At 39.8% G+C, this 16,879-nt stretch overlaps 1 protein-coding gene across 1 annotated transcript in view; it reads left to right on the forward strand.

The window, feature by feature from the left end:
- Nucleotides 1–16,879, forward strand: part of LOC136881946 (uncharacterized) — a 99,226-nt gene that overhangs the window by 62,629 nt on the left and 19,718 nt on the right. The window contains exons 7-8 of the mRNA XM_068229443.1: nucleotides 2,712–2,815; nucleotides 9,502–9,541. Of these exons, the coding sequence (XP_068085544.1) occupies nucleotides 2,712–2,815; nucleotides 9,502–9,541 (144 nt within the window). The remainder of the gene's footprint in view (nucleotides 1–2,711; nucleotides 2,816–9,501; nucleotides 9,542–16,879) is intronic.

The following is a 16,879-nucleotide window of genomic DNA, read 5'->3' on the forward strand; positions in this document are numbered from 1 at the left end:
TTGGTCCTAATATAAAACTGGGAATTTCATGTTTTTGTGTTAAAATGTTATAAAAACTGCAGTAATTTTATTTGCGCACGTTACATTTAAAATGTTCGTAGCATTTTGCACTCTTACCGACTTGTACAGCGAAAAGAAGAAAAAAACAAAACAATCAGATGTAAGCTATTCAGGCGTTTGCTCTATTAACCAGCATTTTGTCTTAGGTCTGACACTAGACTCATCAGAGTGGGATGTGTCAGACCCTACCCACTGACGCTGGGGTGTATGCAGGTGAACTTATCAGAAGCCCTTATAAGAGGCACAGTCTGATAACTGCATACGGGAGATAAATCTCCACAATGGAATTATTGCCCGCCTAGCAATTCCGAATGGAAATTCTAAGTTCCCATGGAGGGAATTAGATATTTTTTCCACCAATAGAGCATGTCAAAAAACAATCAGATGTAAGCTTTTCAGGCGTTTGAGCTCAAGGTCATGAACATGATTAACTGTAATTTCTGAAGTTTTGATAATATTTTTTCAATTTCCAATTTGATTGTGATTAGTGACAGGAAGAATTAAATATAATGCATTCAAGAACTTTCGAGAATCGATATTTACATTCAAAACCATGTTCTCGAGTTCAACATAACCTTTAAAAGCCGATGTAGGCTTAATTTACGCGGTACACAATTTCCATCAACTGACTATGAACTGTATACTGGTGACCAAATTAAAATGGAAGATTACAAAAAGGGATTTTGCCATCATTTTGGGTGCTTTATTTTATTAGATTATAGAATTAAAAACTACTTGGGGTAGATTGTTGTTTGGCTTGGCGTTACCGGTATTAGATTTTTCAAAGTTGCTGAACTGAAAGAAGTTTTCACGGGAAACTGACCAAGTTTCCCTGGTAAAAATTAATGTAAAGTTTCGAGATTTTTAAGTCGCGTACCAGTAATTAATGTTTGAAGCCAGCCCCACGATCTAACTTGCTTGCCTCTCGCCTGGAGGGCCTGGGTTAGATTCCCCGTCAGGTCACGCATTTTTTACCTGCATATGATAGCTGGTTCCAGGTTCACTCATTCTATGATTATGCATACCTTTAATTGAGGAACTATCGATGGTGAGATGGCGACCTTGGTCTAGAGAGCCAGGAATAACTGCCGAGAGGATTAGTCACACTGACCATGTGTAACCTCGTAATCTGCAGTCTTTCGAGATGAGCAGCAGTAGCTTGGTATGCGGAAGGTCTATTGGGACTGTAGTTTGGTTTGGTTTAGGAGTGTTTGTAAGATTATAATAAAACATATATCATTTTTGTGATGAAGCCTCCATGGCTCTGATGGCAGCGAATCGGCCTCTCACCGCTGGATACCGTGGTTCAAATCCTGATCAATCCTTGTGTGATTTGTGCTGGACAAAGCGGAGGCAGGACAGGTTTTTTTCCAGGTACTCCAGTTTCCCCTGTCATCTTTCATTCCAGCAACGCTCTCCATTAACATTTTCGTAGTATTTATCAGTCATAAATGAATCACCTTGTGAGTGGCGACCCCATTGTAATAATATGTATATATGTTTCATTCATTATATCCCTGACCCAGTCAAAGACCGGAAAACATGTTGTAGGTTTTTCATTTTTGTGACATTTAGCAAAATTGTTGCTGGTTCATTCATTTGTAGATTTTCAGTTTTCCCGTGTTGTACGCTTTTTTTTTTTTTTTTTTTTTTTTTTTTTGTTCCTCCAATTTATCTTCTTCCAGAGTCTATCCATTCCATAGCTCTTCTTGGTAATCTTTCTTGTCCCAATCTTTTGACTCTGCAAAACCATTTCAGCCTATTTCTCTCCATAGGGGGGGGGGTTTATCTGTAGCATGTTTCATATTGGTTCATTTCTTATCTTGTCCCTCCTAGTTTTACCCAAGATCCCTCACAGAAAGCACATCTATCACTTGTAATCTGTTCAGATTCTTTTTGTTAAAGTCCAACATTCTGAGCCATCGGTCAATATTAGCAAATAATGATTTATATATCATGATTTTGGCGTCGATAGGTAATTTCTAATTATGTCTGATACACAGTAATAAAATTCTGAGCATTTCTTATCTTCTCCGAAATATCTTCCTGGATTCCTTTCCCCATTAGCTTACACCCTAGGTATTTAAAATTATCTACTTCTTTAAGAATTTTTCCATTACACCCTAACATCCTTCATTTTTCTATTTTCTCTACTGATTTTAATTACCTCACTTTTTGTTAAACTTGTTTCCATGCCTGCTTCTTCAGTTGCCCTCTGCCAGGTACCGAATTTACGCGAATAATACCCGCACATTTTTTAAAAAATTTGGGGCACGAAACTGGGGTGTGGGTTTTATTAGCATCAATGTTGGCATTTTTTTTCAAAATCAGCCTTCCTAAATTTAGAGTGCGGGATTATTTGGTGGCGGGTATTATTCGCGAAAGGGTATTTACGCGAATAATACCTGCACATTAAAAAAAAAAAAAAAAAAAAAAAAAAGAGAGAGAGAGGCACAAAATTGGGATGCGGTTTTCTGCGTCAAAGTTGGCATTTCTTTTTTTTTTAAATAAGCCTACCTAAAGTTAGGGTGCGGGGATTATTCGGTGGCGGGGATTATTCACATAAATACGGTATTTAGTTGTTCTTCCAATTAAATATCCTTTCTAAATATAAGTTTGCTGGTATTTATTTAATTTTTTCCATCTTATAGGTCAGAGTGCATCTTGCAGGAATAACCGGATGTTTGTACTTCAAGACTTAGAGGAGCGTAGCAGACCCTGCACTCAAACATCAGTGATGGAAAGTCCCATGAAGGTAGGAATACCATAGCTCTTATCTAAATGAGGGTGGAAATGAGGACAAACATAAAAACAGTAAAGGACAAGGTCTATCTCTTATCAGTCCTAGTTCTAATTTATTCTTGGCCTCAATTAATACATCTCTACTTTCCAGCTTCATCAGGAAGGGGGCTTCAATTATAGACGTAAAAGACTGGGAACAAAGGTCAAGCACACAAGGAAGATGGTTTCTCATGAACATATAAAGACTGTCCTTGCTCCTTTGTTTTTTCTCAATTAACATGTAAGATTTCCATCTATTCAGTACTACACACTGTAATCTTTTACACTATTTAATTAACATTATATTTAAAAGTGTGCTTGTTTCAGCTCAATTGAGCCATCATCAGCTCTGGAAAGACCTAAAATGGGCATTACTTATGAAATAAAATATAACAGTATAGTAGAACCTCGATAATTCAAAATTAATTCAAAATGTCGCCTAATTTGAAGAATCTCTCGTTCCCAGAAACACGAGGTACGGTTTTGCATGTTATTTAAATTGTTTAATTTTAAATGCGGATAATTTGTCATTCGAAGAACGTCGGTCCCAGTATTGAAATTCAGACTTTTACTTCGAAATTGTCCTTAATTTTGTTAAAAATATTTTACGGCAGAATTTGAATGAAAATTTCTCCACATCATGATAGAACGCGTCTTCCGGAATGTGCAGGCATATCTTTCCACACTTTCACTTTGATTTTGGTGTGTCTACAGCGTGCTTCAGAGTTACCAAGTTCTAGCAAAATTCTTTTGTATTCTTGTAGTTACTCGTTTTACTTAAAGTTTTAGTATGCAGTTATAAACTTCGAAGTTATTATATTTTATTAATACTGTGTTTTAGTTTTTTATGGTATTTTAGTTTAGGGCACGTGTGTTCCTTTTTTGTGTTGGGAGATGGCTAAGTGTCAGTATTCTTCCAAGACACTCAGCGAGAAAGTGAAAATGATAAGAGAGGTCGGAGAAAAGAAAACTGAAATAGCTAAAGACTTTGGAATTCCTGCCCACGCTTTCAGCATTTTAAAAAACCCGTGAGAGCATAGAAGCTTAGGAAATGCAGGGTGTAAATACAGTAAAGTGAATGCACATTTGAGGAGCTAAACACTCTGATTTGGAAGTACAATTGATCGAGAGGTTTCGGCATGTTCGGGTGAACAATATCCCTGTTGATGGCGAGATTATTAAGGGGAAGGCGAATGAACTGGCGCTGAAGATGGGGCTTGGGTTTCAGTGTTCAAATGGGTGGATTCAGCATTTTAAGGAAGGGCACAATATCACGTGCCAGGCAGTGTGCGGAGGAGCAGAATCAGTGAACAGTAGTGATGCGGACAGTTGGCGAGAAAGTGTGGCTCACATAATCAATTCATATGTACCGAACAATATCTTCAATGCTGGTAAGACTGCATTGTCTTTTAATGCCGAGCCCAAACGGACTTATGGTTTTAAGGGAGAGAAGTGCCATGGCAAGAAATCTTACAAGGATAGGGTTGCAGTCCTTCTGTGTTGCAATGCGGGCGGAAGCGGGGACTTCCTCCCCTAGTCATAGACAAGTTCGAGAAGCCATGATGTTTTAAGGGCATCAAGCACTTCCCGTGCAAGTATGTTGTCTAAAAATATGATGAAAATGGCATTAAAATATTGTAAAAATTGTTAGTGCCATCTGCCAAAATCTTTCTTTTAAAAATAGGATCTTGATGTATTATTGATGTTTTCTATATACTGTAGTCCCTAGGGGATTGACTATAGACTCTGTTTTTAATAATACGACAAGTGGAACTAAATAAGGCTATAGAGCTAGTTGCAAGTAGAGCATTGTGGAGATGATAATTCATAGGGGTTGTTGGAGATAGGAAAGCTTCTTTAGCAACTGAAATATTAATTCATTCCATTAGGAATTTCCTATAGTCTTTGCAATTCACATGCTTGATTCCAATATATTTCAATATCCATAACTTACAGGCTTCACTTCCTCCAAATTCTACAGCCTTGTTCATTTCAGCGACTAGTTTCTTTGCCATAGGAAAATCCCTCCCCTTTCATAAAATACAAAAATTTCTTATCTTTTTGAATTTTGATTGAATTCATCTATACAGTAATTTTTTTTAGCCTTTTTCCTCTTTTCTCCTGGCAAATGAAATACATTTCCAGTTTGACTAGGTGATGATTTCCCTTCACTAGCAATCTGTTGCACAGTCCTAACACTCAAACCACGTGCTTCAGTGGTTGTTCCTGACATTTGGCAACATATCTTATGAATTTAAATTCTATTCATATTTTGTAATTTCAATACATTACCTTATTACTTACATGGAGCTGAACATTGCCTAATGAGGCTGAAACATGTACTGTTACTTTTAATCTGATGTTTTTGAAACTTTAATTGTGAATAAATTAGTATGTATTGACTAGGTAGAACAATTATACTAGTTTTTTTTCATTTATATAACAATTGTCAATGCGGAACCAAATTAAAATTCATTTCACCGGGCAACATCATGATTTGTCCTGCCATTTTCTGCTTCCCTCCTTAAATAGGTCATAACATTATTTATTGTTTATGTGAGACCGAATGCATACTTCTATGATCTTCCATGAGAATAAAGTGATATTAAACACTGTGATTACTAATTAATCACCACCTATTCAAAGAGAGCACTGTTATTAATCATATGCTACACCACGAGAGCATGCACCCAGCAATTGTACCAAATGCATAATGACGCTGATTGGCTCAGAGTGTACATGCCGCAAGCCTTGCCACTGCGGAGCCAGGGACAGCCGCCCTGTCGATCTGTGTGATATGTCTGGAGGTTGTGAAAGGTGTAACTCATAGCGTCAGTTGTGCTGTAATGGTACTTTCTAGCTCAATGAAGAAAGCAGTGGAAAACTGCCTCAATCCTAGTCTTGCTTTATATACCTCATTATAGAGCCACCATCAGTATTTGCAGTTTCCTCATAAGTGAGGTTGCAAAAAGCTTCTGGGTTGATGACTCTACAGATAAAAGTAAAGTAAACCCGTGTCTTCATCCTGAGGTGATGCAGCTCTTTTCACGCACACCCCCATTGGAGATGAGCTGCATGTACAATTTCAACTGCATACCAGCCCTCCTGCCAGTTTTAAATACCTGGCAGTACCGAGAATCGAACCCGGGCCCCCGAGGACAGTAGCCAATAACACTAACCATTACGCTACGGAGGCAGATACTCTACAGATGAAGAAATACAAGGTGGCACGCGATAAGTCACCTGATTGAATTTAGATCCTACAAGTATACTATTGGGGCAAGAGCTTTCAAATTGTGCGCTCAACTTCGTGCAGTTCATGGAAATTATTCCAGATGTCGTTAAGAGTTCATCGCTTCCGTTTCGAGTCCGCCATTTCAGTTTGCCGTGATGGCAGACAAAGGACGGTTGACCGTCGCACAAAAGACGAAGATTGCGTTACTGTTTGCGGCGACGAACAGTGTTACATTGACACAGAGAAGGTTTCGTGCTCATTTTGGCACACGGTGGGCTCCAATCCCAGACAGTACGCAGATTACATCACAAATTTGCAGGTACTGGATGTTTTGGAGTGTAAGTGGCCACATGCACGTACCGCATGTTCGCTGCAAAACATCGAAGCAGTTCGAGTGGCTTTGACTCATCGGAGTAAATCAACAAGAAGAGCCTGTGCCGAGTTGGGAATTTCACGCCGATCTGTACAAAGAATTATTCAATCCGAGCTTCGCTTGTATCCATACAAGATGACTGTGGTGCATAAGTTTACTGTGAGAGATAAGGAGTGGAGACTACAGTTTGCAAGGTGGGCAATCGAGCAAGACCAAGAGGCAGTACTACACAACACATGATTTTTGGACAAAGCTTATTTTTACGTGAACGGTGTTGTGAACACACAGAACGTTCGATTTTGGGCACGTGAACCTCCGTGAATAATCCACGTGAAAGACACCTACGGGGAGAAAGTATGCGTGTGGGTCGCGATGTCAAGCCATGGAATCATTGGTCCATTTTTCTTCGATGCTACAGTAACCAGTGAACGCTATTTAGACATGCTGTGAAACCAGTTCTTTCCTCAACTCATGGCCACAGGTCTTCCATTGCAGAGACAATGGTTAATGCAGGATGGAGCATGCCCCCATACTACCAACGTTGTGCTTGATTTCCTACACAAAAAACTTCGCCTTAGGGTATTGTCAATCAGATTTCCAGAACGTTATGAAAGAGGAAGAATGTGGCTGCCTCACAGCCCTGACATTAACCCATGTGATTTCTTCCTTTGGGGGTTCCTTAAAGAGAAGTTGTATTACAGAAAAACAAAAAATGCAGTGCAACTTAGGGCCATCATTGTGGAGTTATGCTGCGCCATTCCAGAAGATATGTGTCGGAGAGTCATCATAAATACACGTGTGCGACTTGAAGTTGTAAAACAAAACAGCAGTCATATTGAGCATGTGATTTATTAGGTTTTATTACCAAGCTGTATTCTTTACTTCTACATCAATAAATTACAAATTTTAACAACAAATGTGTTATTCATGAAACAAATCAGGTGACTTATCGTGCGCCACCCTGTATCAGAAGTGTTGCTGTTATACCTGTGAGATGGAATCAACATGTCACTCGTGCCAACAGCTCACCTCATAGGGACAGGGATGATGAATACATTGAGAAAATGAGACTGTCTGATGGAGGACATGTTAGGCTTTAAGCATACATACAGCTCTGGCCTTTATCTCTGGTATCTGGGCATTTCATCCTGTAGGTGCACAGCACTGTAAGTGGGCGGGCAGGCAACGAGCGTATGCTATTAAACTACAATAACATTGGGGTTACGTCACATGCCATTTGGGTGAACTTCTCACAATCACTCTCGATCAGTGCGGCTATACACGAGTTTCAAATGGAGCCAGAAAATAATGAAGGAAAGAGGACAGAAATGCATGTAATTTTCAATTTCCGTTGTAAGAAATAAGCTGTTATATATGTTCATTGCAGTTTATGCATTTTGTCCGGATGCAATAAAGAGTTAGCCCTACAACCTCAAATATTTTTGTAATGTCCATAGAGAATTACAATTTTCACTATTAAAATTTTTAAAAGGTGCTTTAGAAGCATTTCTAATATAATATAGAGTTAAGGTGGATAAGCTGTGGCTTGTGGTTGCTTGGGTTTAAATTATCAGATAAATTCAACAATCCAATCCTGCTTACCAGGAATACAGTACATCGATTAGGTTATCTATTTGAAGACATACTGTAAAACTATTTGGTAGATATAATGATGTAATTAAATCTTGGTATGAAACCCCTCCACCATTTAGAGGCTAGCTATTATGATCAGATGCCTGATGATAAATTTTAAATACTATTTTCAAAATCAGTGAGCAGGGAAATTCAAATCCAACAACACTGCAAAATCAAGCAGTAAACTGAATTATGTAATATATTACTTTTTTGCTGAATGAATAACAGGAATTTTACTTAAGAAATGGAAATACTGTCATTCCCATCCAAGGAATTGTAAATCGTACCTTGTTCGTTTAAAACATGTACCCTTATAAAACAAAAATTATAACTTGCTAGTTTTCTTTGAATATCAATGTAAGAAAATAAAACTGACTGTTTACATTGAGCGCAGTATAAATCAAACGGGTATATCTTGAAAAGGTTGGTTTTCTCGTGATTATAACATTTTTTTCTTTCTTAAATACTGTACCCCATTCAGCATTTTGCAGAGTAGTGGAGGAGAGTTCCGTAGTGACAATCGAATGTCACCGTTCCCTTTATGAAAAGCGTGTTTGCTCTCTTGCTTCATTGTGACGTATGCTTGCTATGTAAACTGCCCGCATTTACATCAGGTCAGCCCGGCCGCATTAGGCTAGCCTCAACGGGTGCCCAGCTGAGCACCTCTGGTGTACTGTATGTGATCGTAGCCACGGGACCTCCAGTTTACATAGAATATGAACCAGTGGGATGCGTTCATCTTTGATAATGGCTTGAACATTTTCAAAGCTTATTCCGAGAAGTGAAGCAATTTCAGAAATTTTTATGTGCAGATCTCCTTCAGTAAAGTCGCATACAATGTGAATGTTGTCTGCAGTGCTGTTTGTCTGTGGTCGACTTTAGTGGAGCTAATTTCCCACTTCTTCCTGTCTTGCCAAAAATTTTGTGCTATCCACACACCTGGGTCTTTGAAAATGTAGCTTCCCAAAACTGTGCATGGAGTCTTTTCAAAATTTCTGATGCGTTGGTGCCTTCTTATGCCAGAAACTTGATGATGATGCTTTGCTGTCCAACAGACATGTGTAACTTTTGCTTGCTCTTGGCGTAGTACTGAAGGGAGAGGTCTGTCTGTGGTATGTGACGCTTCAAGAACCCTGCTCAGGACATCCCCACCAACATCCTCTCAAAGACTCACCCATTTCTGTGTGCTACCAAAGCCATTAATTTTAAACTCTGGGTTATACTTGATGCACCTGATATTTAAAAATGTAATATTGTTTGTTTCTCAAAATTATAAAGTCAGCTTGACAGCAAAAGACAACCATTTTCTATTCTGACTGTCCGCTAACACCTCATTACTTTTTATCAAACTTTTGCTTATTTAATATTACTTTCCCTCTTTGTCTAATCTTATTTTTAATTTCTTGTCCATTTCTAGGTACCAGTAGCAGCATCATTACAGAATATAGATCTTCAAGGTATGTGAAACCATATGTTTACTAAATACATAAATGAAGTTATGTAGTGAATGATCACTTTATCTAGAACTCCTACCTAATAATGGGTCATCACCCTTTGCTGGCTATAACAGCTTGCAAACATCAGAGAACAGTTTCTAAAGGTGATGCACTTCATCCATGTCCAATCCAAGCCATTCTTGCAGCTGCATCTCGTGTAGTTGATGCACATTTTTTGGAGGTATAGTAACATCCCTCACAGTGTATGCCACTATATCCCAGAAATGTTCGATGGGTTTACTGTCAAGGATTATGGAGGTCATGGTTGCGTTGACATAAGGTCAACAGCTCCCGAACCAGAGTCTGTGCAATGTACATCGATGATCATTACGGAAACCACACATTCTTGCCTGCTGTTGTATTAGTGGGGTCAAATGCTACAATGTGAAGCGTTGTTGCAGTAAAATAACTTTAGACAGCCAATGCTCCCCTCTCAGATCAATCAGCCTCAATCTGATCATCCGTTTGATACCTGCCTACGATTCCTTCACTTTTGGTACACCCTCAATACCATGGCATGGTTACAGCCAACAAGAGCGGCTACTGTTAATATTGGTATCACACCTCCAAGCCCCAGTTATGTCCTCGGTAAGTAGTTTAAATTCCCATATACCGAATAATCCTGAATACCACCCGCTACTGAATAAGACCCGAACCCCAAATTTGAGACGGCAAAATATAGAAAAAAGTAAAAAATCAAATAACTTGCATACCTATTTAATTTTCTTCAAATATACCACAAATATAAATTCAAACAGCTTACAATTAATAAAATCATCACAAAAATCTTAAATAAAATCAGTCCAGTACTTCGATCATTCACAATTCACCATCGTCATCTGAAGTTTCACCATGGGAACTTTTATAGCTGGCATCTTTCCACATTACTTAAAGCTTTTGGACACTAGATCGTTGGGAATGCGCGCCCATGCTGTCTTGATCCAGCTGCATATTAGTCCCACTTCAGGCCTCTTCACTCATCCGGTTGGTGTTAACGCGTGATCACCATCAGACATCCATTCCGTGTACAACTGTTTCATTGCAGTTTTGAAAGGCCGGTTCACACACACATCCAACAGCTGTAGAATAGAGTGAGTCCTCCGGGAATTATCGCAAGATCAATCTTTCCTTTCCTCATCATATCTCTTACAGAGTCAGTTGTATGTCCTCGGTAACTGTCCGACATGTCATGTTTGGTTTTTGCACCAAAGCTCCCCGGCGATGTTGCCAAACGTACTTCACACAGTCCTCAACTAACACACTGTCCATCCAGCCAGAATCATGTGTTCTAACAATAACACTGGATGGCAAGTTTCTTTTTGGAAGCATTTTCCTTTTCAGAACCACAAATGGAGGGAGTTTGGTTCCATCCGCTAATACGCAAAACATTACCATGCATCGTTGCTTTTCGTTACCACTTGCTCTGATGGTTACACTTTTAGAACCCTTCCTATCCACTGTATTTTCCAATGGCACTTCAAAATAGACAGCATTCCCAATTTGCGACAGCAAATAAGAATTTATTTTGCTTCCTCAAATGAATAATGTGACGCTGAAAGGCCGTTAATTTTTCTTCATACGCTCCAGGGAGACATTGTGAAATAGATGTACGTCTCCGAATGCACAATCCCTTTCTCTGATAAGTTTCGGATCCATCCGCGGCTTGCAATATAACCCTGTGTTTTGAGTTCTTTTGAGATCTCTAGTGCTTTCAATTCACACATTTCACAAGAAACACCATATCCTAACTCACGTTTTTCTATCACAAAATTCTGGAGTCTTTCAATTTCCAGAAACACTGCACTCCGCCCGCGGAACGCTCTGCGATCGCCGTTACTTTTTAGAAGTTTTTTTGTTCTTCCGCCAATCACGAATACACGATTCATCAATATCATACTTTCTGCCAATGGCACAATTTCCGTATATTTAAGCTTCGCTTACAACTTAAAGTTTCTCATGCACAGTGAATGACTGCAGACGCCGTTTTGAATCCATCGCTTACTATCCAGACAGCACTTTCACGAGACGGATACGGAACTTGAATATGAGTGAGGTAGACTTCCGTAACCAGCAGTCTCGACTCTCGCAAAGTACGATATCCCACGAGATCTGCTATTTGCGCACCCAGCATGCCAGGAACATTTGTGAAACAAATGACGATTAAGCATCTGCAGCAGCGGCTTTCATATTTACTGCACATTTATCCATATCCTTTGATTTACCATATTTCATTACCTTGTATTTTGTGTTTACATGCCACTGTAACCGTACTGAGAAAAAAATCGATCTCGTTTTCTAGAACGAAACTAACACAATAAGACCTGAAAGCCTGTTTACATGTGGTATATTGAGTATGGTACCTGTATTCAAATCTATTTCAATACTCCATGTAAACGTAGTAAATATTTATGAGAATGAACGGCTTGAATATGAGCCGCGCCCAAGATTTAGAACAAATGTTTTGGAGAAAAAAATGCAGGTGGTATTCAGGATTACATGGTAAACGAAATAAATTTTCCAGCCAACTCATTCCTAGTTGCCGGCGTTTTGCCCCAGTGTACTAATTTGGGGTCATAAGTTGGTAAATAGCATTCCCCACCCTGACGGGTTGGGGCGGGCCAAATAAATGGTTATGCTCTCTCTGGCCAAGAGATGCGGGCGGGTTGAGGAAATGTGATGGAGGAAGGAGGTTAGTAAAGGATATGAAGGAGATGCAAGGGATAATGGCTAATGGGTTTTCAACATTTTATTTCATTATCATTTAGTGGGTTGCTGTAGTCACATCCTAGTTCGTGAACCATGGGGAAACAGCTGAGTGGCCTAGTAAGTGGTCCTGAGTCAGGATACCAGTTGCTATGGAATGGGAATGGGCATCTCGGACATATTCTGAGTCATGGCCCTCCTTGTGCTCAGGTGGCTAGGACTATACAATCCATCAGTGGTCCTTACCCCGTTAGAGGAGAGATCCTCACTTGGACTATGTATAAGTGGGGTAGCATCCTGCTTCATGAATTTGCCGAGTTCAGAACATTTTAAGCAAGCCTCAGACCTATGGGAGTAATGAAGTCCCACTCCCATTTGACAGGCGAGGGACTCCTTGGAAACAACTTGGCGAATGAATTGGAATTCGATGAGGAGCTATCAATATTAATAGGGCTTATGGAAGAAAGTAGAACTGGCTGAGTCAGCAAACAGAATGCATCTGGATGTGCTAAGAGTAAGTGATATTCGGGTAAGGGGAGATAACGAGGAAGAGATAGGAAATTATAAAGTGTACTTGACGGGTGTTAGAAAGGGAAGGGCAGAGTATGGGGCAGGGCTGTTTATCACGAATACCATCTCACACACCATCGTTTCTGTTAGGTACGTAAATGAGCGAATGATGTGGGTAGATTTGGCAGGTGGAGGAATTAGGACAAGAGTTGTCTCAGTGTATTCACCATGTGAGGGTGCAGATAAGGATAAAGTTGACAAGTTTTATGAAGCGTTAAGTGACATCGTGGTTAGGGTCAACAGCAAGAATAGAATAGTGCTAATGGGCGATTTCAATGCGAGAGTTGGAAATATAACTGAAGGATACAAAAGGGTGATTGGTAAATGTGGGGAAGATATGGAAGCTAATGGGAATGGGAAGCGTTTGCTGGCCTTGTGTGCTAGTATGGGTTTAGCAGTTATGAATACATTCTTCAAGCATAAGGCTATTCACCACTACACATGGGAGGCTAGGGGTACCAGATCCATAATAGACTATATCTTAACAGACTTTGAATTCAGGAAATCTGTTAGGAATGTACAAGTTTTCCAGTGATTTTTCGATGATACAGACCAGTATCTGATCTGTAGTGAAATAAGTATCCCTAGGACTAGGGTAGAGAAAGTGAAATCTGTCTGCAAATAAATAAGGGTAGAAAATCTCCAGGACGAGGAAATTAGACACAAGTACATGGATATGATTAGTGAGAAGTTTCAAACAGTAGACAGTAAGCAGGTTAAGGATATAGAAAGTGAATGGGTGGCATACAGGGATGTTGTAGTAGAAACAGCAAGGGAGTGCCTGGGAACAACTGTGTGTAAAGATGGGAAAAGGCGAACATCTTGGTGGAATGATGAAGTGAGAGCAGCTTGTAAACGTAAAAAGAAGGCTTATTAGAAATGGCTCCAAACAAGGGCCGAGGCAGACAGGGATTGGTACGTAGATGAAAGAAAAGAGCGAAACAAATAGTTGTTGAATCCAAAAAGAAGTCGTGGGAAGATTTTGGTAATAACCTGGAAAGGCTAGGTCAAGCAGCAGGGAAACCTTTCTGGACAGTAATAAAGAATCTTAGGAAGGGAGGGAAAAAGGAAATGAACAGTGTTTTTAGTAATTCAGGTGAACTCATAATAGATCCCAGGGAATCACTGGAGAGGTGGAGGGAATATTTTGAACATCTTCTCAATGTAAAAGGAAATCATCACGGTGGTGTTGCAAACAGCCAAGCTCATGGGGAGGAGGAAAAGGATGTTGGTGAAATTATGCTTGAGGAAGTGGAAAGGATAGTAAATAAATTCCATTGTCATAAGGCAGCAGGAATAGATGAAATTAGACCTGAAATAGTGAAGTACAGTGGGAAGGCAGGGATGAAATGGCTTCATAGAGTAGTAAAATTAGCGTGGAGTGTTGGTAAGGTACCTTCAGATTGGACAAAAGCAGTAATTGCACCTATCTATAAGCAAGGGAACAGGAAGGATTGCAATAACTATCGAGGTATCTCATTGATTAGTATACCGGGCAAAGTATTCACTGGCATCCTGGAAGGGAGAGTGCGATCAGTTGTTGAGAGGAAATTGGATGAAAACCAGTGTGGTTTCAGACCACAGAGAGGCTGTCAGGATCAGATTTTCAGTATGTGCCAGGTAATTGAAAAATGCTACGAGAGGAATAGTCAGTTGTGTTTGTTTCGTAGATCTAGAGAAAGCATATGACAGGGTACCGAGGGAAAAGATGTTCGCCATACTGGGGGACTATGGAATTAAATGTAGATTATTAAAATCAATCAAAGGCATTTATGTTGACAATTGGGCTTCAGTGAGAATTGATGGTAGAATGAGTTCTTGGTTCAGGGTACTTACAGGGGTTAGACAAGGCTGTAATCTTTCACCTTTGCTGTTTGTAGTTTACATGGATCATTTGCTGAAAGGTATAAAATGGCAGGAGGGGATTCATTTAGGTGGAAATGTAATAAGCAATCTGGCCTATGCTGATGACTTGGTCTTGATGGCAGATTGTGCCGAAAGCCTGCAGTCTAATATCTTGGAACTTGAAAATAGGCACAATGAGTATAGTATGAAAATTAGCCTTTCGAAGATTAAATTGATGTCAATAGGTAAGAAATTCAACAGAATTGAATGTCAGATTGGTGATACAAAGCTAGAACAGGTTGATATTTTCAAGTATTTTGCTTGTGTGTTCTCCCAGGATGGTAATATAGTAAGAAAGATTGAATCAAGGTGTAGTCAAGTTCATGCAGTGAGCTCGCAGTTGCGATCAACAGTATTCTGTAAGAAGGAAGTCAACTCCCAGACAAAACACTCTTTACATCGGTCTGTTTTTAGACCAACTTTGCTTTACGGGAGTGAAAGCTGGGTTGACTCAGGATATCTTACAAGGGAACATCCACAATGGTGAAGTCGCCGATCGCGATGAAACTTAGAAAACACATTGAGGTACATGTAAAAACAATGCCAGCATCAATTTTAGGCGCCAACATTCATTAGCGCGTTAACTAAGGGGCCTAAAAGTTGCGACATTTCAAGTTCCGCGCGAACAGCGATGAATTCCTCCTGACCAATGCTTAGCCGGAACACTGCTTTGTGCCACACCTCTGCTCCTCCTCCCCTCCGCCCCGCCTGGTTCAGCACCACTCGTTTCCCTCGCCCCGCGCTGCCGCCTGCTTAGCTGTCGAACAGAACCTGTGCTACATTGCGTACGCTATCAGCCTTCCTCATAGCTCTCCCTTGGAATTTCCACATTGTATAGGCAGTTTACATTGTTGTACCAGTTCGTACAATAGCCATGTACACTTTTACGTATGTAACTGCCATTGTACCCAGAAGACTGTAGTGTGATACTTTAATATGGCTACTTGTTGAATACATAGACCTCTGTCAGCTGTAGCGCAAAAGTACGAGTAAGTAGGACTACAGCTCTGCCTGTGATTATGGTATATCTACTGCATATATAAATGCACATCTTTATTTCTTTTTAAAGACTTTGCTTATTATGTCAATCATTCCATGTCAAACTCGTATCAAAGTTGTCTATGCATTTAATTGATTTATGTTCGACAACCATGGCTGCAATTGAAATGTGTTGTGCCTTTCACTGCAAAACATAAATACATAGTTCAATACAAGCACAAATAAAAACATTCTAGATAGATTCCTTATACCAGAGTATGTAATACGGGAAATACCAGCAGTTTCTAACTCTGAGTTTATAATTGCTGTTGTTCGCGATTTCGTTTCATTATGACACAACTGATAGCGTACACAAAATGGGGGTAAGGGAGTGGACATGAAAAGAAGGTCTGGACCTGTAACCATATTTTGATATTCCGAGGTACAACATCTCATTACATTCATTGAGATCCTCTACCCGGGCACATAATTTCTTTAAATAAAAGGATATTTAATGTTGTTTCAAGGTGGGTGATTTATTTTAATAAATTTCATATGTATGTCCACTCTAAATGACACTACTGACAGCTTCAAGGTGTTTCAGACATAAATAATAATTTAAGCCTAGGTCAGACGCGGTACCTTATACCACGTTTGTCCACCCCGATGGTGCTTAACTCGGGGTTGTACCCACGAATTGACAACCCACCGGAATTAGCAGGAATGAAAATATAGCATTTGCATAAAATATGAGTAAATACGTTTAGGTTATTTATTATCATTATGTGTGAAACGGAACGTGATTTAAAGGATTTCAATAATTATAGTACGTAAAGAAGAAAAATATAGCGCCGGTCTCGTTCCATAGCCAAGCAGCCGGGAAGCGTGAGGAGAAAGGAGAGGAACGTGCCGGGGAGAACCACTTGGAGGGTAAAAGGCGGTGCAGAGGGTGTGTCTCCAGACGGGAAGTGTGTGTGCCGGCTTAGCATTGGCCAGCAGGTATTCATCGCTGATCATGCGGAACTTGAAATGTCGCAACTTTTAGGCCCCTTAGTTAACGCGCTAATGAATGTTGGCGCCTAAAATTGATGCTGGCATTATTTTTACATGTACCTCAATGTGTTTGCTAAATTTCATCGCAAT

Source organism: Anabrus simplex, chromosome 10 (assembly GCF_040414725.1).
Source record: "Anabrus simplex isolate iqAnaSimp1 chromosome 10, ASM4041472v1, whole genome shotgun sequence".
NCBI classification, from domain to species: Eukaryota; Metazoa; Arthropoda; class Insecta; order Orthoptera; family Tettigoniidae; genus Anabrus; species Anabrus simplex.